We start from the raw sequence: 27028 nt of genomic DNA, 5'->3' as shown, positions 1-27028 counted from the left end.
TGCTGCCAGTTACTTTATGCTATACATAGGAAAATAAGCCTTCAAATTTCCTCTGAGGCCATCAGCATAAGCCCAGAAGAATGAATGTTAATTACTCATCCTAAAAATATTAATTATTTTTAGTAGAAGTAATTTTCATGAAGTCTCAAGAACTACGGCCTTGGGAAATTGAGTCCTCCTTTAATATGTGTATACACACACACACAAAGATATGTATAGATATATGTACACAGCTGACAAAGACAGCTTAGCCTGCTTTAGCTCTGCTGTATTGCTGAAAGTATCCAATCAGTATTTAAATTCACTATAGAACTACTTTAGGGATTGTGTGTAGCAATAATTCTGCAGTTTGCTTATACACTGCATAGCCTAGTACTTTCTTTTGCTGAAGTTTTATGTAAGCTTGTGCTCTTTGATTAAAGGAAAGAAAGGAAGGGAGGAAAGGAGGAACTGAAAGAAAATAAGGAAGGATGGAAATTCTCAGTCGATACTGTAAAATTTTACAAATTGGGAAAAATTGAATTCATTGATGCAATCGCCACCACAACTTCTTTGTTCAGTGTGAATAAAAAAACCCCCTCAACAACCAACCCTAAATTCATGCATTACCAGAACTGTGGCAATTACATTTATTTTTGAAAATACAAGTGCCTGCCATGGATCTCAGCTGAGGAATTTACAAATCAGGCATGAGTAAAAGGACCACCTATAAACATACCTATTCAAACCAAACCCTCCAAGAGTTTTAACAAGAAAGAAAAAAATGGTGGACTTTGCTGCTTTCCCAGAGGCAACCAAATCCAGGTTCTGGTGGGTGGTGGATAGAGCTTTCCAAAACTGGGGATCCCTCACAGAAAATGAATGCCCTGCCAGCTGGTTCCTCATACTTCATTTGCAGAGCTCAAATGTGTGAATCTCTGCGGAGTTCGACTTGGCAGTATATCACAGGGAGAAAAGTAATCTTTCAAGCAACTAGACTCAGTTCCACACAACTGTGCTCAAACACGATGAAGTTCTCATAAACTAAAGAATTTGGCAAGAAAAAGGTTTATCTCTGTAGGGTAATTTATTTAAATCTGTTATCTTAGGCAAATCCGGTAGCGCTACCATCTTCCATAAGGTTTTATTTAAAGTCTAGACATGATCTACAGAGAGGATAAAATGTTTCTAAAATCACATTTTTAGAACAAAAAGGTTTTAGCAACAGAGTCAGTCCGGATACAAATCTGACTCATGGTTTCTCAAAACCTGGGCAACAGTTGGCCTAAGATATATCATGTCAGCTATCAGTCAGCCTGTTTGGGAACCACGTGTTCAGCCCTGTACGGGCTCCTGCTTCATGCACTCAGGCACCTACCAGCAGTGGACTGAGCAACAAAACCAGAATCCCTTGCTGACCATTTGTTCTCTCACCAGCTTTCGTGGGGAATAGATTATTGCCATGAAACATGTAGTGATAGGATGGGGGGGGAATGGCTTTAAACTGAAAAAGGGTAGATTTGGATTAGGTATTAGGAAGAAATTCTTCACTGTGAGGGTGGTGAGGCACTGGAATAGGTTGCCCAGAAAAGATGTGGCTGCCACATCCCTGGTAGTGTTCAAAGCCAGACTGGATGGGGCTTTGAGCAACCTGGTCTAGTGGAAGGTGTCCCTGTCCATGCAGGGGTGTTGGAACTAGGTGATCTGTAAGGTCCTTTCCAACCCAAACCATTCTGAAAGAATATATACAGAGTATAGCCAAGACTTGTTGCAAAGCATACATATGCCTAGCAGCCTTGTGGCTGGGAGTGGTGGGGCCCCTCAGGGGCTGATGGCAGGACCTCACCACCCAGGGCTAGTCCCATTGTCCAAGCCAGAAGCAGGGTGATGTGGGGCACCGGGGCCATGGCTGGGTACAGGCAGTTCTGTAACTCGTATTTGCGTAATGCTTCCCCTCAGCTGAGTACGATTAGCATTGTCGTCCTGAATTCCCCAGGACTGTTTTTCCCCTGCTGTGCTTCAGCACACGCATTTCTGAATTAACAGCTGAGCGATACTGCTTGCTCTTGCAATGACATTGTCTTTCAAGGTTTTTCTTTAAGCTCCAGCTTCTTGAGTGGCAGCAGTGTACGAAATTCTGATGTTTATTCACTCATTCGAAGTTTTACACTTTGTATTTTCAAAGTAAGCTTTGGGAGCATAAACTCTAGAGGCTCAAATAAGAAAAGCTGAGTAAATGCATTGCTTAAGAGAAAGAATTCCTCTGTCTGATTTTCCTTCAGGAGTAACTACACTCTTCACATTGCACAAATTTGTTCACGCTGACTTTCAGATCAGCTTGGGTCTGGAAGAAATACAGCATTTCCAAGCCAAAGAGCCCCCACGCCAGCAGATGTTGCTAGTTGCCACACAGAGAGCCTGGGGTGCCTCCATTTCCAGCCTTGGGCAGGGCAGGCTCCCATGTGGCTTTCTAGGGGGCTCAGCACCTCCCCAGAGCACACATGTACTCCAGCGCCACACAGGGCCCTCCTCAACCGGGCCGGCCCCATCCAGTGTCTTTGCACCATGTGCTCCAGAGCAGATGGGGGACTGCCGAGTTCAAGCATGGAGCCAGGCAAATGCATGGAATGGCTCCAGGTTCAATGGGGCCTGCACGAGCCAGAGGTGACAAGCTGACTGTCATTTCTCCGCTTCCAGACCTCCTCCTTACTCCAGTCAGACCAGCCCCTTGCCTTCCCAAGCAGAGGAATTGATTAACTTCTGATTAACACTCTAGACAAAGTTCAGTATGGAAAAACAGCACAAACCCCTCTTAAGTTACTCAGTTGTTGCAGGATCAGCTCTATGACATCTGCCCCATGTGATGATGTAATTGATGATGTGAAGGTCTGGAGATGCGGTCTTCAAGCAAACACACTGATGTACCTGCAGCCTCTCAGAGCAGAACGCACAAACATTCCTCTAATCCCAGTAACAGCGTGTTCCTGAACAACCAGATACCATTTCGTACCTATGTGGACCCACCCGTTCTCAGTTGTTTACTTTTATGAATGTCACTGTATCGCCTGTTTTTAGCACATAACTCTTACAGCGGCATTGCCTCTGCTCGCTGCGGTTGGTTTTCTTTGCGGATAGCTGTTAACCGGATGCTCACAGTCTGTTCGGAAGGCATTACTCTCGGAGCACAAAGGTGTTATGAAGTTTAAACCAGTGTTTGCTTCCCAACGCCCCCTCTTCTCCCCCCGTGCGTTCGGGCAGAAGACGGCTTCAGGGGAGCGGCGGTAAACGCTTTCCCCCGCAGGAAGCGGGAGAGGAGGAGGACAAGGGGGACAGCGCGGCCGCAGGTACCGGCACCCGGCGGAGGGGCGGGCCCGCGGCCGCGGCCGGGCGGCGTCGTGCGGGCAGGCACGCGGTGTTTACAGTTAAATGGGGGGCGAGCCCAAGGAGCGCTGCGTCAGAGCGGGCTGGAGGCGGGCAGGGGCAGGCGCGCCCGGTGGGGCGGCCACCGCAGGCGGGGGGCGGTGACGCGCGGGGTGGGCCGGGCCGGGGCGGGGCGGCTGCGAGGCGCGGCCGGGCGGGCTGCCCCGCAGCACCAGCGGCGGCTGCCCGCGTCCTCCCCGGCATGGGGGCCGGGCTCCGACCGAGACCCCGCGGGCGGCGCTGACCTGAGCGGCACCGCCGCTCCCCCTCCCCGCAGCCCCGCGGGGAGGAGGTCGGGCGGCGGCTGCCAGCGCCCGCGGGCGGGCGGCGCGGGGCTCGGCGCGGCGGGCCGCTGGGCTCGGGACCCGGAAGCAGAAGCGGGGCCGGGAGGCGGCTGGATGGGAAGGAGCGGCGGCGGCGGGCGGCGATGGGGGAGCAGCAGAGCTCGCTGAGCGCCCCGCGGGCGGCCGCCGCCACCACCACCGCCGCGCCGCCGAGCCCGGCCGGGCGCCCTTGGGAGTTCGGCCCGGACGACCCGCCTCAGCCGCGAGAGGCGGTACCGGGCGGCGGGGCGGCTGAGCCGGGGCGAAGCAGAGAGCCGCCGCCGCCCGCCCCCAGCTCTGAGCGGCAAGGGGCCGAAGAGGAGGAGGAGGAGGAGGCTGTGGCCGGGCCGGAGCAGCCGCCGGCCGCGGAGGAGCCGGCGACCCTGGCGGAGGAGGAGCCGGGGCCGGAGGGGGGCAACGGCCGCCGCCGCCCCCCTCGGCGGCACGTGTATTGCACAGTCTACTGCGTGGAGAACGACCGGCCGGCGGCGGACCCCCTCTCCGCCCGCGGCGGCCCGGACGGCGGCGGCCCGGGCGCGGGGCAGCCCGCGGCGCGGCGTGGGGTGGCGGCAGGCGGCGACCCGCTGTCGGCGGGCGGCAGCATCGAGGTGGTGGACTTGTACCTGCTGTCCGAACCCTTCTCCGGGCTGATCGCGGGCGAGTTCGGGCCGCTGCTGGTGCTGAGCTGCCGCGTGTGCCTGGAGGAGAAGCCCATCAAGCCCCTGTCGTGCTGCAAGAAGGCGGTGTGCGAGGAGTGCCTCAGGCGGTACCTCAGCTCCCAGGTACGGCCCGGCAGGCGCTCATAAGTTGTGCTGAGAGGGGGAAAGTGTTGAGGGGTGCAGGCGCAGCCCCAGCCCGCCCTGCTGCTGCCGGTTGTCGGGCGTGAGGCTCCGGCACCGCGGGCTGCGGACCGGAGCATCGCTCCGCGCCCGGCCCGTTCAGCCCCGGTGGCATAGCGTGGGGTAGGAGGAACCTTTCCCGTCCCGAACGGAGCGCGTTTGGCAGCCGCCTGCTTGCGTGTGAGCTGTTGGTTTAATGACCGTTTGTTCCCGAAGTGTTTGCGCCTTGTTATGTAGCCGGTCGGGTTGGTGGTGGCTTTTCTGTCCTATCTTCTAAAGGAGTTTTTTCTTTGAATTGTCAGATTCTTGCTTTTATGTGGGTGGCACCAGTTTCGTTTAAAGAGGAGTGCAAGGAGTGATAAGGAACGGAGTTTGGGAGGGTTGTCAGCTACCTCTGAGGTGCCTCCTGGGGTCAGGGGCTGGGGATTTTGGCTGTGCTGCCGCTTGTACGTGCGGGTGTTTGCCGTGCCCTTGATGCAGCCGCTCGGCCTGTTCCTCTGAGAATACATCGCGTTTGGTATAATGCCAGTTATGTAAGATTAAAATAGTGGGGGGCTCTGTGTGGCTGTTCGTGCAGAACCACGGTTACTACAGTAAACAAGAACTTCTTTGGGCGAGAAGAAACAAACCCAAACACATTAACTTTTCCATCCTGGGCAGGTAGCTGCTTATCTTGGGTAAATAGCTACTCACGAATAGGCTGCTTATATCTTCATCACTGTTTTGTCAGTCAGAACTGCTGTTTCAGATCGAAATGAGCAGCTCGAAAGCACAGTGCTGTCCCTGTCAGTGGCTTTAGTAGCTAGTTCAGCATCACAGAACACTTGTGCAATGTTTCTGCTGCTGGTGTAGGCATGCCCTAAACCCAAAGAGCAATGAGACAAGTGTGGGTACATGGGAGAAACAAAACCAAACAAACCTTTATCACCTTTATGTTATTCAGCAAAGACTTTTGGAGTGTGCTTGGTGGTGGTTTGTTGGTAGAATGAATTTTTACACCTGCTGGGGCTGGGAGCCGTGCTAGGCAGTCTGTGCTCCCACAGGGCTGCATGTGTAGGGACAGGATGGATGGTTACAGCTACCTTGACACACTATAAAGAGTTGTCAGGCTGCTTGGACTAGGGAACATTTCACTGCTTGGAAGTTGCACTTGCTGACTGAAATGAAGCACGTGCTCCTCTCAGGGCATTGGTAGCCTACGTAGCATTTACTAGTGCTGGTTGCATTTGTTCTGGTTCATAGTAAACTCCCTAGTGGTTTTATGGACCACCTTCATTATGTTCAGATAACAGGGAAGTGTTCAACGTAGGAACTGATGGATAGAATACGCAGAGTTGTGCTTTGTATGTTACCTGTGACGCTGAAACTCAGCAACGCTTAGTAAGCTTTCTCAGGACTTTGTACACAGAGCCCAGAATGGTTTGGGTTGTAGTTAAATGGTGGACTGGAAACTCTCAGCAAGTTTTTAAGAGTATATTGTCAGTGCGCTTTTGTGCCACCTTCGTATTTGCCACTGAAGTCATGTTTCAGAATATTGTCTTGCTTTGAAGCTGGAAATTGCAAAGTGGTGTGATGTCAGGGTGGTCTCTAGCTTCTGCAGGTTCCTGCAGCTTACAGTGATCTAATGGAGGTTATGTGATCCGATAGCTAAAGCCATACCAGAGAACTCTTCTGCCTGGTTTAGGCTGGAATCTTGGAGGATGATCCAGCAGCTTGGTGGCTGAAACAGCTGGCTGGCCTGGGAACCAGGGATATGCCCTGTGAAGTGGAGTTAGCATTGGCTGTGGGATGCATATGCAGGGATGCCCTCTACAAGGAAGCTGCTACTATTGCTGAGCACTCTGCAAAGCTTATCCCAGCAGCTATTAAAAGGTCTGCTTGGCAGATAGCCATATGGGTACTTACTCCTGTACATAAAAGCTGGAGCAGGGATACTGATACAGAGGAGGAGATGTCTGCAGCAGGGATACTGATCTTGAGGAGGAAAATTCACAGAGCACTTCTGTGGGCATGTTGTTCCAGATGCTGTTATGACCAGGCAGAATTTTAGTTGTTTGATAAATTTGTTTGAGGAAAAAGGAAACAAAATACCCTCAAGTAACAGTCCAGTGTGTTCTTCCTCTATCTTCCTTTTTTGAAAAGAACAAGAAAGTGATATTTCTTTGAGAAGAACAAGAAGTGATGTATCCTTCCTTTGTGCAGTGGAAGGATCCTGTGACTCATCGTGAGGAGAGAGGAAAGGCTTCTCTATGCCAGTTATATTAGAGGAATTTCTGGGAAGGATGTGTGGAAAGGCATTACAGGATAGAAATAGTGGCCTTTCGTCTTTGAGACTTAGCACGTTGTGTAGCAAAGGAAAAAAAACCATAAATTACCTGAAGTTCAAAAGGAGCAAATGTTGAAAAACTGTTTCTGTTTGAAAATCTTAACAAATTTTCAGTTTGGTTACAGTCAGGTTGATGTAGGAATGTACCTGAAATTGAAAACCAAACCAAACCCAAAACAGCAAACAGCAATATGCATTGTTTAGATCTTTCTTGTCAGAGAAGTAGCAATCTGTGCCCTTCATGTGAGAGGACACTAGCTGAATGTCTCTGGAGGAGTGGTCTTTCATGCTGAAAATATGGTGTATGTTGGCAGAAGTATAACGCTTAAAATTATTCATGTATTCTTTAATGTCTGTGTGTGTTTTCCCACTGAAGAAGGCTGGATTCTTGATGATGGTTTTATTGTGATTTCTGAAATGCTGCTTAATGGAGTAGCAAAGTAAAACCCCTGTTAGCGCACTCTACCCTCTTCTCTGGAAGCATGGAACAGCATCAAAACTTCTGCATTGGAGCCCTTTATAGATCAGAAAATCAGCTGAAGTTTTAGGCATTGTTGAAAAGATTATCCAGGTGAAAATACTGCAACTGCAGAGTTCGCTGTAGTGTTATACTGTCATGCTGGAAAATGAGAGTAATTGATTTGGGAATGTTGCATCTGAAGGTCCTTAGAGGTCAAATCCAGTCTTTTTTATCACTGGGCACCTTGCTGCATAATCCCTTTCAAAGATTTAATGGCTGGAGCAGAAGCTTAGCAGGTGAGCCTGGAGCACCCAGGCTGATCTGAAGCTTGACTTTTGGTAAATCATATAACTTTACCTCTGCCTCAATGTAGGTCAGGAGAAAGAATAGCTAATACTCGCAGACCCCTCAGGGCTTTTCAGGGTCTGATGACAAATGGTTATCTACAATTCATAAAAAAATTCTATGACTTTATTTTCTTGGACCCAGAGAAATTGAGGGAGGGGTAGGTATGGGTGATAGGTCAGCGTCAAAGAGGTGGTGGCTTTTGCACCTCAGGATCTGGTGTGGGTCCCAAAGAGCCTAGGTCAGGTCGCAGCAAGGTCTGTCTCCAGGAATTGGTGCAGTCCATTTACAAATGTAAGACAGGGATAAGGCTGAAGAATGTGAGTTTGAAATGTCAGTGCTCTTCCAGGACCATGGTGCTCAGGGAGGCCATCTCCATGGGCTCTCAGGTGTGTGCCGAGTGAGGTTGCGGTCAGAAGGGTGGAAGAACAGTTTCCCCTTCAGCCGGGAGCTGTGGGCTTCTATGCTTGTGCATCCAGCATACAATACTGGGGATGGGGTTGATGAGGGGAATGATGGGGAGGGGTGGGCAGGGAGAAGTGGAGCACTCGATCTCACAGGTGTAATATTGCATTCATATATCCTTCACTTCCCGTCTTCCTATGCATTTAACACTGCACCAGACCTGGGTTATTCCAGAAGCTGTGTGCACACATAGGTTTGCTAAACGGGTGATTCACTTCCTAACCTCTCCCGCCTGCTTGCACATCTGAGTCAGAGGGAGTTTTGCTTTTTGTGTATTTGTGTGTCTGGGGCGGGGTTTGTTTGGAAATTTCCTTTAAAAATAAACAAATAGGTATGGGAAGAATTTTGACTTAAGAAGAGAGGGAGAAGACCTAGAGTTTAACTAGGTTTTTATATTTGACTTGCCCTGCACTGGTAAAGAGGCTAAGGTTTATATGTGTTCTCTCATCTCTGTAATCTGTAAACCTGACTAGTGCTTTTCAGAACAATCTCGCTCCTCGCTTTTTAGCAAGTATTGACTAGACCAAATAATATTTGCTGTTTCCTGACATCTATAAAGTACAGTATGTTCTCTAACAAATTCTTGAAGCTATGTATAATTGTATCTGTACTTGTTTCACTTTTCTATAAACTTTTACAGCCATTTTCTAGGTAACTTTGGTTATTTGACTGCCTGCTTTTTCTTCATGCAAATTTGGAAACTTGATAATCCTGTTTTGACCCTATGTTCATTAGGTATGCTTTATTTTGTAAATCTTATAATTCTCTTGGAACAGTCATTCTTATATTAGAGGAGTTAATTTAAAACAGCATACTATATTCTTGATCAGATATTATGCTGCTGTAACTGTAAGTAGGAACTCTGATGAGATTAATGGCCATGAGTAAATCAGAAGGGAATGTTGGGGGCAGGGAGGGGCTGCATCCACCAGTGTTTGTGTATGGCTGGTTTTGGTGGGACTAATATCCTTCTCTCCTCTCCTGAGCATGAACTGTGGAGACGGTCTTCCCTCTGCCTAGGACCTGTTACCAGTCTTCCTGTTTCACTGACCTGAGGTCTTGGTTTTGACCCTTTTTCTGTGCATGACCTCTTCTGAAAGACCTGGACAGAAAAAAGCAGCAGGCTGTTTCAGTCAGGATTTTTGTGGGGAATGTGATTATAAAGCCATGTAGGGAAAAGAACTTAGGGGCAGGCTGTATTGCCTAAAACTAGTACCAGCTTGGAACCAAGAGCGACTTGACACCTGTGTGTCTCTTCAGGTGTCTGGTGGTATCATATAAATGATACACCTTCAAAGGTGTAGTCTGGTTGCTGATGAAAAACAGCCAGCAGAAACATAGGCACCAAGTGCTGAATCATCTGATGGTTAATGAGCTGCTTGTGCCCTGAGTCAAACCAGAGCTCAGAAGGCCCTCTGTCATTCAGTGTGGGAGAAACTCTGTGTTTGCAAGGTTATTAATACAAACCCATGCTCTAATGCTAGCTAGCAAGTTACTAGGATGGCTGCAGTGTGGCTGCCAGGAGGTGATGGCGCAATGAATGACCATCCTCCAGCTACATTGCAAGAACCCAAATGTTTCCAAAGGAGGAAGAGAGGTGCAGGAGAAGAGAGTATATTACCTGGTAGATTACAGGCTTTCTAAACTGAACCAGCCACTTCAGCCACTGTAAGATGGCTCTGTTCCTGAGGAGGAGGAGAAGGATGAGGCAGATAGACCCGGTCCATAAGCTGTGAGCAGCCTGTAAGCTGCAGGAGCACCTAAACTTCATTGTCATTTTTAACAAACAGCTTCTGAAAGCCTGTCCTGTTCTCGTGATCATGCAGTGCCAGTGCTGAAATACGGCTGTGTAGCCAGCTGCCCAGGGATTTCTGTCACAGTTCAGGATGGCACCCAAGTACTTTTAAGATTGTAAGCATTAGTCTTTAAAGTTGACTAGGCTGCATGTAGCTGGCTTTTAGTCCCTCTTGAATGTTTTGTGTGGTATGTTTTTAGCCTGTGTAGAAATAGCTGGAATGGATAGCTACGACTTCTTGTTTGGATGAGCCTGCCAGACGTAGAGCTGGAATATGTGGTCATCGTTTCTTATTACGGAGTGAAGGGGGAACAGAGTGGCTGTTCTTATAGCTAAGATTTCCGTGAAAGCTCTGTTCTATAGGATCAGAGATGTTGGGAATAGAAAAGATGGTGCCACCTTTGAACAGGTGCAGGGAGGGTTTCACTAACGGGGGTAAAGCCTGCATTACTGGGGCGAGGATAAATAATGTCATGAAATTGTTGATGTAGGTAGCAAGGGGTGAGAGTAAATGGCAAGTCCTACAGTGGTGCTATGAATTTGTTGGTGTTGATAGTAAAGCTGATGGAAGAGTAAAGACTTTCTATGAATATGAATTTCAGTGGGAGATGGAGAACTGGTTTTGTTTTAGCTTGGGTTGAAATCTAATTTCGAAAATTCAGACTTTCTGTGAAGTCAAAGCCCTCCTTGTCAGCTGCCTGCCGTAGCCAGTGTGTTACACCTTACCAGTCTGTCAGTGGTGTTGGCACTGGGGACCACAGACAGGCTGAGCCAGGAGTAGATTGTTTGCGGCGTGCCTTCGCTTCCACTGCTCCCACCAGCTATTCCTAGGAGCCACCAGGCACTCAGTTCAGGGATTTTAAAGTGAAATGAGTTGAAAACTGAACTGTTGGGTTTTAATTGCCCAAACAAAGAGAAATAAAGGAGTTAAATGGGGGTTGGGAAGGCCTTCAGCTCACCTTTGCCCCATTCCTCTCTTTCTCCACCCAGAACAACTGTTCTTCCAACTGCTCTGGGGCCTCTTGGCCCTTCATTCCTCTCTTCTTCTTGTACAAATATCTTGCTTCCTGCTGTCTAAACCAGCCAGGCTCGAGGAAAGTACGTATCTTACATGGCCAGGATGTGAGTACGTTGTCAAAATGATTAAGAGTTGTAAGGGATGTAATTTCTTCAAAAGAATTTAAACTGGTGAAGAAGGGCATTACTTACCCACCCACTTACGCTGGTTTATCTGACTTGCAGTATGCTATAGCTGCTTGCACTTACGTTTCTCTTGTGCTCTCTCTCTCTCTTTTTTAATACTTTCTTTATGACTTGTATATAAAAAAGTCCTCGTCTAAAGGATTTTATTAGCCAAGTACCTATGACTTTTTCTAATATAGAAAAAGTGACAAGTTTGTAGAGTGAAAAAGAGGCTATATAACTTCTGAGTCCATTTTTAAGTACTTGAAAAATTTTTGGTATGGCAAAGAAATGAATTTTGTTTGGAAGTTAAAGTGAACATAAAAATAACAGCATTCCTGTTGAATAGCCGGTTATTAAATGTATGTTCTGCTGTGGCACAAATACATTTATTGTATAGGTAAGTTGGCCTTGTGAGAGAAGTTGTTTAAAGTAAGTGAAATAGGAAAAGACTGGTCTGAAAAACAAATTGAAAAGTTTACTCATAGAGAAGAAGACTTTAAGGATTTCAGTGCAGAGGTCAGAAGTTTAACAGTAGTTTAAATCAGATTTGGAACTGAACATGAAATGGTTTAGAGACCATATTTACCTCAGCAGCTACCTCACTGCTTCAATTCCAGATTGGTGTATATTTTCATTGACAAGCTTTTTGGGAAGTACAGTTGCTCCTGTTTATTTTCTTAATTGTGAGAAAGGCTGTGCACTTCCTAGATAACAATTTCATGAAAAGATAAAGAAATTTCTAAAGCTAGCCCACTTCCTTTTCCATACAAGCTTGCTAGTAGACTGTAGCGCACTTGTAAAACCACAAATGTCTTTTTTTATAAGAAGTATCAGATTGAAATAATAATAAAAGTACCTTTCCCCTTCGGTGGACTCTTTTTTCCAGTGGTGTTTTTAAATACAGTAGAAAATATATTGCATTTTGTATTAGAAAATAGAAGGGGCAAAGTTTAACTTTCTCAAGCCTAGTCATGCTGATGCCATTGTGTATTGTTTTCTGCCACTGACATGATACGAATGGCAACAAAGGCAGATACCTCTTCAGTTTAATTGGCTTGGCTCCCTGATCTCATAGGAATAGTGGTGTATCAGCTCAAGGGCTGTAGGATGGAGATCTAAATGATTCTGTCCCTTTAGCTTGTAGGAAAGGGAAGTCCTATCCAAATGGTTTCAGCTGTGATGTGGCTCTGTGGGGTTGCTCACACAATACGAGGAAGGAAGAAGAGCGAGGAGAAGATTGCTGGGATGGGAAGGGTTTGGTGATGTAAGAATCTGTTTGCCCCAGAAGGTGGGCTTGCTTAGAGTAAGCTTTCATAAAACAAAAGGGAATCATGAAGACTGGTGGCTTCCATGTGTCAGGTGGATCTTAGGCCTCTGTTTAAACCTGCAGCTGAATACTGGCCAGTTATTGTGGTAAATAGTGGCCAGAAAGTAAAATGGGACGAGCTCTATTTCTGGCATTGAATGGGGGCAGGCAGGAAATAAATCTAACCTTAAAAAAGAAAAAAAACAAAACAAAACCCCCAAAAAACCAACACATTTTTAACACAGTTTAAAGTGTAGAACTTCCAGGAAAATAATGGGTTAGTGTTTTACTGGACTGCTGGCAGACTTTTATACCCTATGGGCAGCAGAGAGGGGTGGAGTAGGTACGTGCAGCGTGCCATCTGTAACGTGATTACAGAGGTGCCGTGAGAAGGGCCGCTTTCCTGAACAAGCAAAAAGAAGTACTTCACTATTGTCAGTACTGTTGCTGCTATATGGGAGCAAAGAAATGGTGGGGGAAGGCCTCCTAATGCGTTTGTCTATTTTAAAGTCATTTGCTATGCAAGTGCGCTTTGGGGAGAGGACACTTTATGCCTTTCCATTCCAGCACACGTGTGCAGTGCCAGGTATAATTTGTCTGCTTAGAAGGTCTTTAGAGGCCTTATGGAAGAAGTATGTAAACTCCTCAGTGCTTTATCAAGTGCAGCTTGATATGTGCAGCTCAGTGGTGCAATAGCTTGGAAACTCTGCTTAGTTAACTTTATGGTATTAGCATGCAGCTTAAAAGGGGGAAGGAATGTGCAATTTACATGTTTTTGGATTAGTTTTTTTTTTTTTTTTTAATGGATGGATCCATGAAAGAGCAAATATGCCCTGTAGTGTTTAGATGCCAATGTTGCATACCAACTACAAAATGTAGACGTTGGGACTCCAGGCAGAATTACGGTGGTGGTAGTATATTTTATTGTGATAAACTAATCCTAATCAGATTAAGGCAGAAAATCACTTCTAAAACACTGGACATTCTGTATCAATATTGTTGCTGTTAGTCACTTACAGTGACATGTATTGGCTATCTACACCTCAAAGTGAGGCTGAAGGGAAAGACATTATTAAATTTTAGATATTTCAAAGTATGCACATATCTATGGTCTCCATTTTTCTCACAGAGAGGCAGTAGAAGTTAAGCAACCTCAGAAATTTTCACCCATTTGTATAATTGAAAATAGATTCAACCTTGCTTCTGTTGTAGTTCTCAGTAACACTTAACGAGTAATTTTCAAACTTCTGAAGATGCCCATTATTTCAAGGCATTACCTGGAGTTGTAAATCATTTTAAATTACTAGCATCTTCCCAATCTCTAAGATTTAAACCTTCCTTGCAGTGAGTTCTGACTATTACTGGTGGATATTGCTGAGTGTGTTTGCCTCAGTGCAGAGGTATTTCATGTGAAGACTTGATTTGTTATTCTTTTTTGTTGGAGTCTCTGATGCAATTGATTAGTGTGCCGAAGGGTTGGTGGTTTGTGCCCAGCCAGGCATTGTGGCATGGGAAGTTGGAACTAGATGATCTTTAAGTTCCCTTCCAACCCAAACCATTCTATGGCTCTGCAAAAGAAGGAGGCTTATTTGCTCCTCTCAGAAAAGGCAGAGGAGGGTAAGCAAACTGATACAAATTCCTGCCTGAAGTATCCGAGAGTGTAACACTTCATGGGGACCTCACCCGAGCCAGGACAGGTAGTTAGACAGGGCCAAGCCAGCATTCCTGATAAATTAAGGATCTAAAATGAGTTCTGGATCTTATTCTTTTTCTTCCTGTCTAAAAAAAAGCAGACCTTGTCTAGAGCTTTAGACCAGTCTAAAGCTGTAGAAGGTCTACGGTCATTTTAGCTAGCAGTGCTGCTCACCCCAACCTGCAACTTTTTCCCTACCATTTATGCATCATCTGATCTGCCAGCAGAAAAAAAATATCTATTTTTTCTTTTTTTTTTTTGTCTTATCCAGTTCCTAATTGTCTCATACACAGTGTGTAAATGTTTATTCCACCACAAGGTGGTACTGAAAGAAGTGTCTTTGTTTTGACAGCTGTGACAACCTGTCGGAACAAAATGATTGAAAAGGCAGAGTGAGGGAAGGGAACAGAACACGTTCAAGATGATAGCACATGGAGGTTTTCACTGGAGCTCGATGAAATCAAACCTGCAATTTGGTCCTGTTGCTGCATCATTTCCTCTTTCGCAATCCAGACAGAAGTCACTGCTTGTCTAGTGCCTGAAGGTGCGTCTGCACCGACAGGTCTTGGACAGGTGTGATGGCATCGTCCAGGGTCTCTGAGCTTCTCACAGCACTGAGATTCCCAGTCCAGCCCAGGATGGTACCTATCTCTGCTGCCTGTGGCATTATTAAATAAGAAGTTCTCGACTAGCTGGAATTTTAAAGCATCCCCAAGTATTCTGTAACATGGAACAGATTATTCCTAAGGCAGTTTTACAAATTATTCATGTGAATATGCTTGCAGATGAGGAACCTCTATTGTGATCTTGCTTGTTTCAACAGCTTTAGTTTGCTGCAGCCAAACAGTGCCAAGTGTGATCATTATTTTCATGAAAGAGAAATTCGTCCTGCACCGGAGAGCTCTCAAAAGAGAACTCCTTACCTGTTTGAATATCAAGTGAAAAGATGCAAAGCTCAAAATGATAGAAGGTTATTTGGTTTCTGTTGTGTGGGTTGTGGGGGTTGGTTTGGTTTGGGGGCAGGGGCATGTTTGTTTTTCTGCAAAGACACAAAATGCCTGAAGACTTTTTTTTGGATTCAAACTTAAACAGGGGAAGCTCAGGTTAGGTAGAAGTTCTTTATTGTTCTTTATTGTGAGGGTGGTGAGGCACTGGAATGGGTTGCCCAAGTAAGTTGTGAATGCTCCATCCCTGGCAGTGTTCAAGGCCCGGTTGGATGGAGTCTTGGGTGACATGGTTTAGCGCAAGGTGTCCCTGCCCATGGCAGAAGGCTTGGAACTAGATGATCTTAAGGCCCTTTCCAACCCTAACTATTGTATGATTCTATGACTGTTATTAAATATGATGTTACTTAGAAATGCACAGCAGAACAAGGTACAGCACTGTTGTGGAAGAACTGGTGTGCATCATCTTAAGATCTTTCCTGGTGAAGGTTCTTTTTGAGCATGGCCATATGGTCTCGTCGTACAAGTACAAAAAAATAAACTTGTTTTGAAGAAGACAATCAAAATCAACTCATTACTATTCCAGTATATTCTTTTCCACTCTAATTGACTTTTTATGTTTCCGTAGGTGTATTTTTTACAATGTAGATGCCTATTTCTACAATGAATACAGATTTATTATTTTTTTTTTTTTTTTAAGCTGTATGTAACCCACATTTCTAGCATGTGCATTGACATGAATGGGCTGTAAGTACAGCTGTCAGAAGCTAGAAGCATGTTTCTTAGTGAGGAGCATTGAGATGTTTGTTTACATTGGTTTGAGAGAAAGACAGGAGACCAGGAGGGGGTCCTCTCTCCTTGCCTCAGTAATGAGCTGGCACCAGATGGTAAGTTTTCTGATATTAGGTTACCATCTAGCTTCTGTATTGAGTTCTGCTCTAGGAGAACTTCGTTTTATCTGACCTTACGGTGAAAAGAGAGAGTAAAGAAGAGGGGGTTTTATTATTAATTTTTCAAGTAGGAGCTTGCCCAACTGTTGGAGCATTAGTAGGAGGCAGGAAACCTGGGTTAATGATGATAGATGATGCAAATGCCTAGTAATAAATTGCATTCACCTTTTTAGTGGTTCCATTAAGGATGTAGTAGAGAGACAAGAGCCAATGAGGGTCTTGTATGTGGCAAGGCTTTATTCTGGATCTCAGGCAACAGGATTTAAGAAAAATGGCAGGAACCAGGGAGGACTGCAATGAGAAAAGTGCTGTTGCACACATGCAGAAGTGTTTATTTTAACATAAGGAGAACCGGGAGGAGAAAAGACTGCCCTCTTAAATTCAAGAGGGTGTAAGTTGGATAGGCAGTTCTAAAGGAGTTTTGGCACAACACAAACTGTAAAAATTGCAATGAATCAAGTTAGACTAAAAGTCAGCGTAAGCCTGTATATTTAGGATACAAAGGTGAGAACTGGGAGAGCCCTTCTAGTCTCTGAATTTGGGAAGAAGGGTGCAGTATCTGAGCAGTTCTCAAAGCCAGCACTTTTGATGCTGTCACTTGCTGTGTGGCACCATTATGCACTGAATTTGTCCCAGTTGGATGGGAAGGCCACCTGTGTGCCTTCCCACAGAGCGCTCTCTGTTGAGAAGCTTGAGTCCGGGGAGGAAATGGTAGAAGAGTTTATTGTCTGGTGTTATAGGTTTTTTAATCACTGAAAACAGCAAAGGATTGTCTAATATCCAGTGTGTTGCACTTCAAGCCATGCTTTGTCCGGCACTTTGTGGTCTGTAATGAATCTGAAGTCAAATGCCTCACACCATTTTTAACAGAAACGGCTTTTAAATAAATTCAAACCTGTGTTTTTGAGACTGTTTGGTTTTTTTGGGGGTTGTTTGGTTTGGAGTTTTTTTGTTTGTTTTTTTTGGGGGGGGCGGTTGGGTTTTTTTTGTTTGGTTTGATTGTTGGTTTTTTGTTTGTTGTTTGGGTTTTTTGGTTTTTTTTTTTAGTTGTTTGGTTTTTGTTTTTTTGGTGTGGTTTTTTTTGTTTTTTTTTCCTTTTTTTTTTTTTTTTTTTTTGTTGGTTTGTTTGGTTTTTTTTTGCTAGACTGATCTGGAAGAATTGGATCAATTTCCAAGTGGTTCCGTCCCTCTGCTGGCAGAGGAGAGCCTGACTGCATTGCTGTTACCTGACTTGACCTAGGCTGTGGAGGATGCCTTTGTGAAATAACTCTCCTGGGGAATTCATGCAGGCTGTTGTGTAAAGAAACTTACAAGAGAAAGAACAATTAGCAAAGACCAGTGATTGTTTGTTTTAGTTTCCACAGATTGCTTTTACATTAAAACAATGAACAGAACAGATGGTTAAAGTACCAAAGAAAATCTGTGTAACACTGAAAAACAATCTCTGAAATTGGGTGGTTTAGGTGTGGGATTTATTTTAAATTAATTTTTTTATTATTATTTTGTGAAATTACAGCTAGCAGCTGAGTGAATGTGCTGTAAGTTACTGGAAGGTGATAGCTGGTGGTTGTTGAGCTTCCTGGTCTTTCTGTTAGTCTTCAGTTTAGCTGAATGTTTCACTTGACAGGCTGCAGCATCATCATTCTGGATTTACCTCCTGATGTCTCATTCTAAAACACCTTTTTTTTTTTTTCCCCCTTCCAGTTTCTGATACCAATATCTGACAAGTTTTGTGGAAGGATTTTAACATCCTTAAAGTACATATGTTGGCTGCTAGGTAGTCTTTTACTAGTTCAAGGTGGTTGCAAGGAGATTCATTTGGGAATTTGGTGAAATCCATCCTGACTCTGTGCCTGGCCTGGTGTACATAGGGAGGGCTTTGCTGTTGAAGTGCAATGTGCATTGTGTTTCTGTACTCATCACAAAATATACCTGCAAGCTGCCTGAGTGAACTTCTTGAAGCTGTTGTGCTCTTTATAGCTGCTGTATGCAGAAGCTAGATCCACAGGGAAAATCAACAAATCTTGCACAGAGGTAGAGGCTGGGTAGCCAAGCAAACATGTTTTCCATCTTGGATGTGTTTGCACTTTTGAAGACTGTGTAGCGTTAATGAACATTTTTATTCAATCCTTGCTAAGTTAGGTTTATACCATACTAAACTGGTCTGCAGGGTTTTAGTTTCACATAGTGTCTCTGAGTTTACCAGTGAAGTCTGTCTGGGAACATAAATTTCATGCTAATTGATTTAATTTTTGGTTCCAGAATCAATATCAGGTACTAGTCTGATCATAACAAGCCTACTTCTGAATTTGAACAAACCTTACACAAACACGAAGGCTGATATATGCCGACACCAGCAGGCATTGAAACATTAAAAATATTTCTGGAAGGTGTATGATTTTAAATTCATTACTTCATATATGTAAGCCATATGGAAAAATGGATAAGGACTATATCTGGAATATATCAAATAATATATCTTGTGTAATTAGTCTATTGAGACACTTGAAAAGTGCAGAAGTACTGCCCAAGGAATAAGAAAAAGCAGATGAAATGAAGTAAATGGCTGGCTGATATGTATTTCAAGTGGGTTATAAAACCTTTATATATGGCAGGAAGTTGAGCTTCTTCAAAAGGTATATGCTTATGTAATGAGTGCTGTAAAGATCCTGGGGAGTGACCTCTGTACCAGCTTCCAACTTTTGCTCTTTTTCCTCTTCCTTTTCCTGGATGAGCTTCCTTTCCACTTTCAGGAGCATTTTAGAATGGTATTTCCTTTCCATGGCGATCCTTTTGCTCACAGTATTTGCAGTTGTGCTCTGCAAAGGTAGGTGTTTGTACAAATTAAGACTAACTTGGTCACATTATGGATTATTCATCAATGCCATTAAAGTGAAAGTTTTGAAGTGGAAGAAGTCTAACATCTGTTGCATGCTGTGCGACTTAGGGGAGAGGGGGAGGAATTGTTGCTCAGCCGTGGACTCTTCTTATCTCTTTCGTACTGTTGGAGTGTTTGCCTTGTTTTTCTTCCTGACAATGTATAATTGACCAGGAGGGAGAGACTTCCTTGCAGGAGGATCGTTGTAATCAGATGTCATGTCCTTTTGTCTGTCCAGCTGCTTTTGAGCAAGTATGAGCCACATAGCAGATTTCTCAGAGAGCTGTCCATGCTTTGCAGTGGTGGTGTCACTCCTTGGTGTTAAACTGAGACACTTGAGCCAAGGTCGAACCTTCATGACACATCAGTTACAGCTGGCTTCAGAAGCTCTTCACCATTACTTGCTATTCCTGTACCCCTCTGGAGGGGCAGCTGAGCTGTGTTCACAGCAGTGAAATTAGAGCTTTTTTTTCCATCCCCCTTTACTACAGGGAAGCGTTGTTACTTGTGGCTTGGAGAAGTTCTGGACTAGCCTATGTTACCCTTAATCAACTGTGATTTCAGTGTGCTGATTTTGAAGATCAAGCTCAGTAGCCTATGCTTCTAGTATACAGATATTTTTGGTGGTGAAATGGAGCAGCTGAAAGTATGAAATCATAAAAGCCTGTAACAGAACATTATCTTACTGTTGCATTGATTGTTACAAAAAGATTTTGGAAGATGCCCCCCTCCCTCAAGTAGCAGATGAGTTACTGCTTTTGTTCTCCCTTTTCTTGTCTCAAGCTCTAGAAGCGAGAAGAAGAGGGTAGAGTCTGCTTTTCCTCCTTTTTTTCCCCTCCTATCTTTTTCTTTGAACATAATTTGGTTGGGTGTAGGAGGGCATTGGGAGAAGGAGTTAGTCTCTCTCTGAAGCAGTAGAGTTGCTATCCAGAGTGTTTCACAGGTGGCACTCTTATGTGTGATGGCGCAGGGGAGAGGTTTGCTCAACTGCAGCTTTCATGTTTCAGATAAACCTGTATGCTGTGTTGGATGTAATAAGAGGTGTTTTGATTCTGCATAGGTGTTCAAGTGCTCGTGCAGGAAGTGACTAATGGGCAGGTAGGGCTGCACTAATGAGACCAGAAAGAAAATGGGCTTTATTTAAAAGAGAGCAGTTGACACAACCCAATTTAGACAACGCGTCACGTGGAAGTAAGGAATTTAGTCTTGCTTTTAGTTTAGCATGCTATTGCCTCAAGTGCAATAGTTTGTGGGGTTTAGGATTTAGAGAAGTTATCTGTATATATCATGTCTTGAGTTGTACCACAGATCCATTAATTGTGCTAATACTACATGTTGCAAACCCAGGCAAACAAGAAACTGCTCACAGCTTTTTTACAGGATCTGTCTTAGCTGTCCTATAGTGAAGACAGTGGAAAAAAACTTGGACTCATGCCTACTTGTAACTCCAGTTTAAACTATCTTAAATATCCTATTTTCTCCAAAAAGTTGAGGCAAAGATGATGGGTTTTGGTATGGTTTCATCTGAAACTAGTTGCAAACTTGTAAAAATTAAAAATCCTTTTTTCTTGAAAACTGTACGTTGTTGAAATTTCCTTGAACCTGTAAATAATGTGTCAAATGACACTGACTACTGTAACGATACAAATATTTGTGATGATAATTAAACCTTCACACTGAAGTTAAGTTACAGATTGTTCCATGAAAGAGGAAATGTATGTATTTTGCATAGCTTCATTGGATGTTTATGTTTGGACTCTTGCTGTTAGTTTCCTTCTGAATTTGCGCACCTCAGGAAATACTCCTGGAATATGGGCAGAATTGTGGTGCTTCCAACTTAGTGGCAGTTAAATAAAACAGACCCAGTCTCTTCTCATGGGCTTTCCCCTCCAGTTTTTTTTGGTTGGTTGATCTTATTGGGTTTGGTTGGGGTTTTTTTGGGCTTTGGTGTTTTGGTTTTTTTTTTCCTCTCCACTTTTCTAGTTAGTTCTCTTGAGCAGTTTCTGCTGGTTGGCCAGGATTCCTTTGCTGTACTGCACTCAATTTGTGGCTCAACGGGTTTTTACTGTGCAAGGGTCTCTTAAATGTACTTCTGTTGCGCAGCAGTCAATACTGTGTGTATGCAGTTTGTCTAGTCCCATGTAGGACATGAATCCACCACCTTCCATCATAAGATGCTTATTTGCTGTCATAACTAAAGAGGGAAATTGTTAATGTCCCATATAAATTCAGGAAGTGCCTTTTTTTTTTTTTCCCCTTAAGTGAAAGTATCCTCTTGTATCGCAGTTGCAATTTATTATCTGCTGTTAGAATAGAGCAATCCTAACCAGATTTCTAGATTTTCTTGGTTTCTTCCAAATGGAAATGCTCCATCTCAGTTGAATCTGTGGGGAAGGTCCTAGCAAAAAGTTGTTTTGGATACCTCAGAGAGTGAACTTTAGAGAAACCCACTTGTTTTGTTATTCCTGCCAGTATATTAAAAAAAAAAAAAAAAAAAAAAAAGAGGGAAAATCACATTTAGGCTATTTCACTACAAATCTTCAGTGTTTCAGTGATTGAGTGGGAAACTCAGCATTGCAGTATGTCCATCTTAGTGTCTGCAAACAGTATACACAGGGAATCAAATGATACATGATGAAAAACTTCAGTTAAACATACAGTTAAACATGTTTTCATTGGGTGGTTTTTAACTCCCTAGTAATGCTGCCAGCATCGAGCTGTCTCAGTCTTGTGGGACTTGCTCAAGTTTCACTTTTTGTCCATCCTGGCTATTTTAGACCCCTATAATATCCTGTGGTGGCACTTTCCATGTGTGTACGTGTTGCTTTCCTGCTGGCCAGGAGGAGTGGGTGAACCAAAGTGCAGCAACCACAGCAGGATGGAGGTGGCAGGAAAATGAAGTTGAAGGGGACAGGAAGCCTTGTTTCTGGATGCAGTGTCACAACGTGGTAGCGGAAGGCAGTCTGCATACCCATGGCAATCCTCTCAGGCTTCTGATGTGGAGGATGAAGGCTAACGAGGGCTGGCGAAGAATAAGAACATCAAGGCTTTTTGGTGTGAGGAGGCCTGGTGCAGAAGGACCAGAAGAGATGTGGGAAGCAGGGGAGGGGAGAGGCAGGGTGTCTGCTGGTGGGAGGAGGCTGCCTGCAGGCTGCAGGGATCTGCTTGCTGTCTACCTTTGCTCTGCCTAGGATGAAATCTCTCCTAGGCAAATCTCTCTCTAGCAGCTGAAGAGCATAAAATAACTGCCTGGTCCTGCTAGTGGTGAAGTTTAAGTGTGAGACTTTTTTCCTCTATAGATGACAGTCAATTTCCAGCTTGCTGACAAAGTGCATAGAAGCTGATACTCTTTCATACAACTGGTTTTGAAGAGGATTATTACAGCTTTCATGAATCTAGGAGCCATGAGATCAGAGAGGATAGCGTAAAAATTAAGGTAGGAAGACTGCATTGTTGTTTTTTTTTCCTGGCAGTATTAGAACCTTCCAAGGTGATTCTAGCAAAGTCCCCTAATTTAGACTTCTCACAGATGACCACTTATTGCAGTGACTCAGTTTGTGAACTCACCTTTGGCGCTCAAAGTCACTAGGCACTGTGCTATGTAGTAAATCAGTGACATTGGGAAAAAGACATTCTTATTTGCAAGACATTCATATGCTGTAATGAGAAATGAAAAGCTTTCTTTACAGGTTTAGTGTGCAGAAATTGCTGAGGTTGCACATTAAAAAATGCTTTTAAGATCTCTATCATTCTTTCTGTGTGGTGAAAGACTTGCTAATCTGTTCTGTCTTACTTATGACAGTTTTGTAAATGAGAAATCAAACAGAACTGCAACTTGCACTTAGCTTTAAAGATAGCCATTTGTACTTTGAAGACTTGGCACACAAAATGTGCAGAGTATATGGCAATTAGCTCTGGTATGGGCTTTCTTCTGATTTTAATGATGTTTACTGTTTTCCTAGTGTATATAATTTTGTCAAACTTCCTCGTATGTAAGTTGTTCATTGTGTAAAACTTGCATCATTGTTCGGCATGTGAAAGCATGAGATGTAACTGATCATTTGGGTGAATCATTGATCAGCTGGAAGTCTGCAGCACTCTTACATACAGTTTAAGTGGAATAGAAGTCTTTTCTTTAGTCTTCTACAAGTCTTAGCATACTTACATAAAAATGCTTGTACTGAACATGTGTTTCAGTAGAGGTTGAAAGCAGACTCCAGGGACCTCATTATTAAATATGGCTTTATAATTAGGATACTGCATATACCACAATACAACAAAGGATTAATTTTGCCTTTAATAAAAGATGTTTCATTGAATCTAATTGATTTCATAAAATGTTCTTAAACTTTTCCTTGACACTGTCTTATCATTGCTTGACAGCAAGTGACTTACGGATTTAAGTGTAAGCATCCTTTCGCTTTTTCAGATTTCTCATTTTTACCCAAGTGACCCAGTTTTAAAAGGTTATATTTTAATACAGATTTTAAGAGATTTGTTTAGCTGCTTTTTTTCTTGCTGTTTGCGTAAATTACCCTGTCCCCAAATTAAGTTTGACAAAAAAAAAATTAGTCTTATATCCATTCTTTCAGCTGTTTCAACTATGTCATCTTCAATTTATGTAGGAAATACATAACGTATGGGAGGGAGGAAAGTGAAAGAGTGGCTTTCATTCAGTTAACCACTGAATTTCAGAGGTGTCATCTTAATGTTAGTATCATTAGTTATTTGGTACTAGAAGTCTAGTAAGCCTTTGTGTTTGTACAAAATGATGGAGTTGCACAGGCACACAGTGGGACATCAGCTGATGATACAGGGCAGGCAGGAGCACCAGGGACTAGCTCTGGATGGATGCTTCTGCCATCGTTCCCTATCCAGTTGGGAATAAGAGGGTGGGAAGGTCACTGAGCCTGAGCTCTTGCTGCTGAGGAAAGTGCTGAGACATACTAGAAATCTTAACCATTGGGGAAAGTCCTTTATTGGGACTGTCAACCTGTTTTTCTGTCCTACTGGTGCTGCCAGAAATTCTCAGCTTTTATGACACTTCTGGTTCAAAAACCAATCGCGTTTTGGGATGGTGATGTGGAATCAAAAGTAGGCACACATGGACAAAAATTCCCAAATTGCTGAATTTACTAGGAAATTAACACAGCCTTGTTTGTTCTCATGCAGTGATGGTTTGACTCTTTTAGTGAAATGTCAGTACAATTCAGAACTCAGTTCTGCATGCCACCCATCTTCCTCACTGCAGGCAGCCTTTTGATGTAAACGTATAACAAGAACATTGCTTATCTTGGTGTTTGGGTGTGCTCTCCAAACCACAGAAGTCACAAATACAAATATTACTGCCTTTCTTTTGCACAGAAAATCAGTATGCTTTGGGGCAGTGTTTTTTCTGGGCAGTTTTCAGCAGCAGCTCCTGCTGTTTGGTACATATGCAGGTTAAAAGGAGACTACAAGTGTGAAGCCTTTCCTGGATGAAGGTATGGGTCAGTGAGAGCAGTTAAGAGGGTAGCCAGTCTGTGTATGTATGTTACTGAAGTGCAGGAAAGTAGGTGGATTCAGAAATTGTCAAAGAGAAGACATTTTATTCCCCTCATATGTGAGGCAAGAAGACATTATGTTCCAGGATAAAACTGCAGGAGAGAAGTGAGTTGTGGGAAAGGCAGGGACCTCCTAGGAAAGGCTGAAGTGGATGCCGCCTCTTTCTTTTGCCTGAATTTCCCCTTCTGGTCGTCTTCCTCTTCCCAAACAAGCTAGAGGAGTGGTGACTGCTTTCCCCTTTCCAAGGTGAACCACTGCAGCTAGCCAGGCCTCTTCAGAAGCTTCTATTGGTGGCAAATGTTCGTCAGTGATTGCTTAACCATAAAGGGTATTTGCCCTTTTGTCATGTGGTGTGCTTCCGTTTCAGTGAAAATATCTATAACATGCTAAATAAGATACTTTTTAAAAGTTTTTGTCTCCTTGCTAACAAACATTCTATTCATTTTCTTGTCTTTGTCACAAAAGGTGTCAGTCTTCTCCTTTTGGTCTTTCAAAATCTGGACTTAGAAAGATGTGTGTCCTCATGTATGACCCCTCTTGGATGTTCTCTGTTGCCATGCTTTGTAGTGATTCTGTTCTCCTCCTGTGCTGCTTCAGTTCCTCTCTCCCACTGAGGACTATATATATTCTTTGGAAATAATTAATGAAACTAGAATTTCCTCAACTAGTATTGAATTCAGTTACTGCTGGAGTCTGTGGTTTCAGAAGTGGAGATGGATATAGTTGACTTGATACCTCCTTCACCTCACTTCACCTGCTCACCCCTTGGTCCCCACGCTGCAGTCCTTACTGGTGGTGATGGTTTGAAAACACTGATATCTACTGGTAGGAAGAAAACTGCTTCTTTAAATACTTGGTGTGGCAACCCAATTTCTGGAGCCTTGCAACAGCTTAATGCTGGCAGAAGTGATGTTTCAAGGTATCTAATAACCTTTTCATCACCTTAGAAACCCTCACAGTCAAAAATCCTTTATTTTTGTTTTGGTTTGGTTAATTTTGGGGCAGGAGGGTTAAGACATGTTTGAAGTATTTTTGTTTGTAAATGGTGGTTTTCCTCTAATTGTAAACAGTTTTTCCTACCATAACCGTTTTTAAGTTGGAGTCCTTGGAGGTGATATCTTTACTGTTGGAACAGAACAAACAAATGTATTTAGTGAAAATTCTTTGCAGTGTGTGTCAAGTTAATGAGATATCCTTTCATAGTTTATCTTCTATAATAATTGTTTTATTCTTATAGTCAACTGATTCATAGTGTTTTGTAGCATGTGTGACAGTTGTTGGTAGAGTTTGTCCTTGCTTCTTGGTCCGAACTTGCTGAGGATACCTCAGCAAGTTAATACTTAGTTGTTTCATTCCAAGCAATGCATTTCTTCATCTTAAAAAGCCTAGTTACTTCATAATTATGCCTTTGCTTTAGCTTGGCTCTTGTATCCTTCAGGGAGAGATCTGAGAGGAGAACAGAAATAGTGCCAACAGAAATGTAGACAGTGTGAAAACCATCTGAAGGGCCATGGGCAGATGCCAGATTCAGACCTGAAACTTAGTGAAGGATTTCCATGTATGCCATTGTGCATTTTAGGTACTTGTACAGAATACACCTAGCTATGCCAAAATACAGGCTGCTTTCTGAAGAACTGTAATTCTAGGATATGGGTGTGGAAAGCACTGATATATAGACTTGCATGAAGAAGGGATCGGGTGCAGCTCTCCAACCCTGGTACTGTAGTTGCCATGAACCGTTTTTACCGTGGGGAGCTGCTGAGCATATTTCAGGCTTGTAGCTTCCTAAAAGTAAACAAAGTTAATGTGAGAAGTACCTGGTACATGATCTGAAGGTGTAGATTGACATGACAGGTAAGACGACTGGTGGCCAGCTACCTCTGAGTCTCTCTCCTTGGCCCTGCATTTCCCACTTTTCTCTTGGGTTGCGAACTAGTGATCATGTGTCACTAGTGATCGTAATTCAGCTGTCTGATCAATTGGAAAACTAATTTAAAAACACTTTAGTCTCCTGTAAGCCTGCTGAAGCTTCTCTCCTTGCAGCCTTGTGATCGCTCTCTAAAGCAGAGAAGGAGAAAGGGAAGCTTCTTCCATAACTTTTGACTTCTTCCATAGCTTTTTAGCCATTAGGCAGGGCACAGTCTGAGATAATGGCAGTCTTGGCTGACTGTGACCTGATGGAATGATTGAAGGGGTTTGAGACCTGGGGAGGGATACCTGGACCAGCTGGTACGTGAGCGGTCTGGCTGGTTTTGCACCCCAAATCTTTCAGGCCTATGTAGGTGTTTGATTACATGCCTGGAGATCTGGGGCTAAACTCCCACTGGTGCAGGGTAAGCCTGCCATAGAATCCAGGAAGAGAAGTCTGTGTGGGTAGAAGTCGTCTTTCTTTCAGGCCAGTCTGTCTAACCAGCCAAAAAGGATGGTTGCAGGGAACTGAATTCAGTGATTACAACAGTTACTTCCACCTTTCTCTTCGTATTCATCACTTGCTGGGACTGTGGTTATCCTCAAAGGAGTGAAAGTGATTAAAAAACATGATGAGGGAAGTGAAGACTTATTTTACCTTGTGGGTT

General features: G+C 43.8%; 1 protein-coding gene across 2 annotated transcripts in view; it reads left to right on the top strand.

Moving 5' to 3' along the window:
- The first annotated feature begins 3515 nt into the window (after positions 1-3515).
- Positions 3516-27028, top strand: part of RNF217 (ring finger protein 217) — a 65648-nt gene continuing 42135 nt past the window's right edge. Inside the window, exon 1 of one of the 2 annotated variants that reach the window (XM_030489212.1) lies at positions 3516-4504. In XM_030489212.1, the coding sequence (XP_030345072.1) occupies positions 3827-4504 (678 nt within the window). In that variant the 5' untranslated portion in view covers positions 3516-3826. The remainder of the gene's footprint in view (positions 4505-27028) is intronic. The other variant, XM_030489213.1, reaches the window with a different exon arrangement.

The sequence above is a fragment of the Strigops habroptila genome, chromosome 6, assembly GCF_004027225.2.
Source record: "Strigops habroptila isolate Jane chromosome 6, bStrHab1.2.pri, whole genome shotgun sequence".
Lineage (NCBI taxonomy): Eukaryota > Metazoa > Chordata > Aves > Psittaciformes > Psittacidae > Strigops > Strigops habroptila.
Note: the sequence above shows the minus strand (reverse complement) of the source record. Positions and strands in the feature narration are given on the sequence as shown.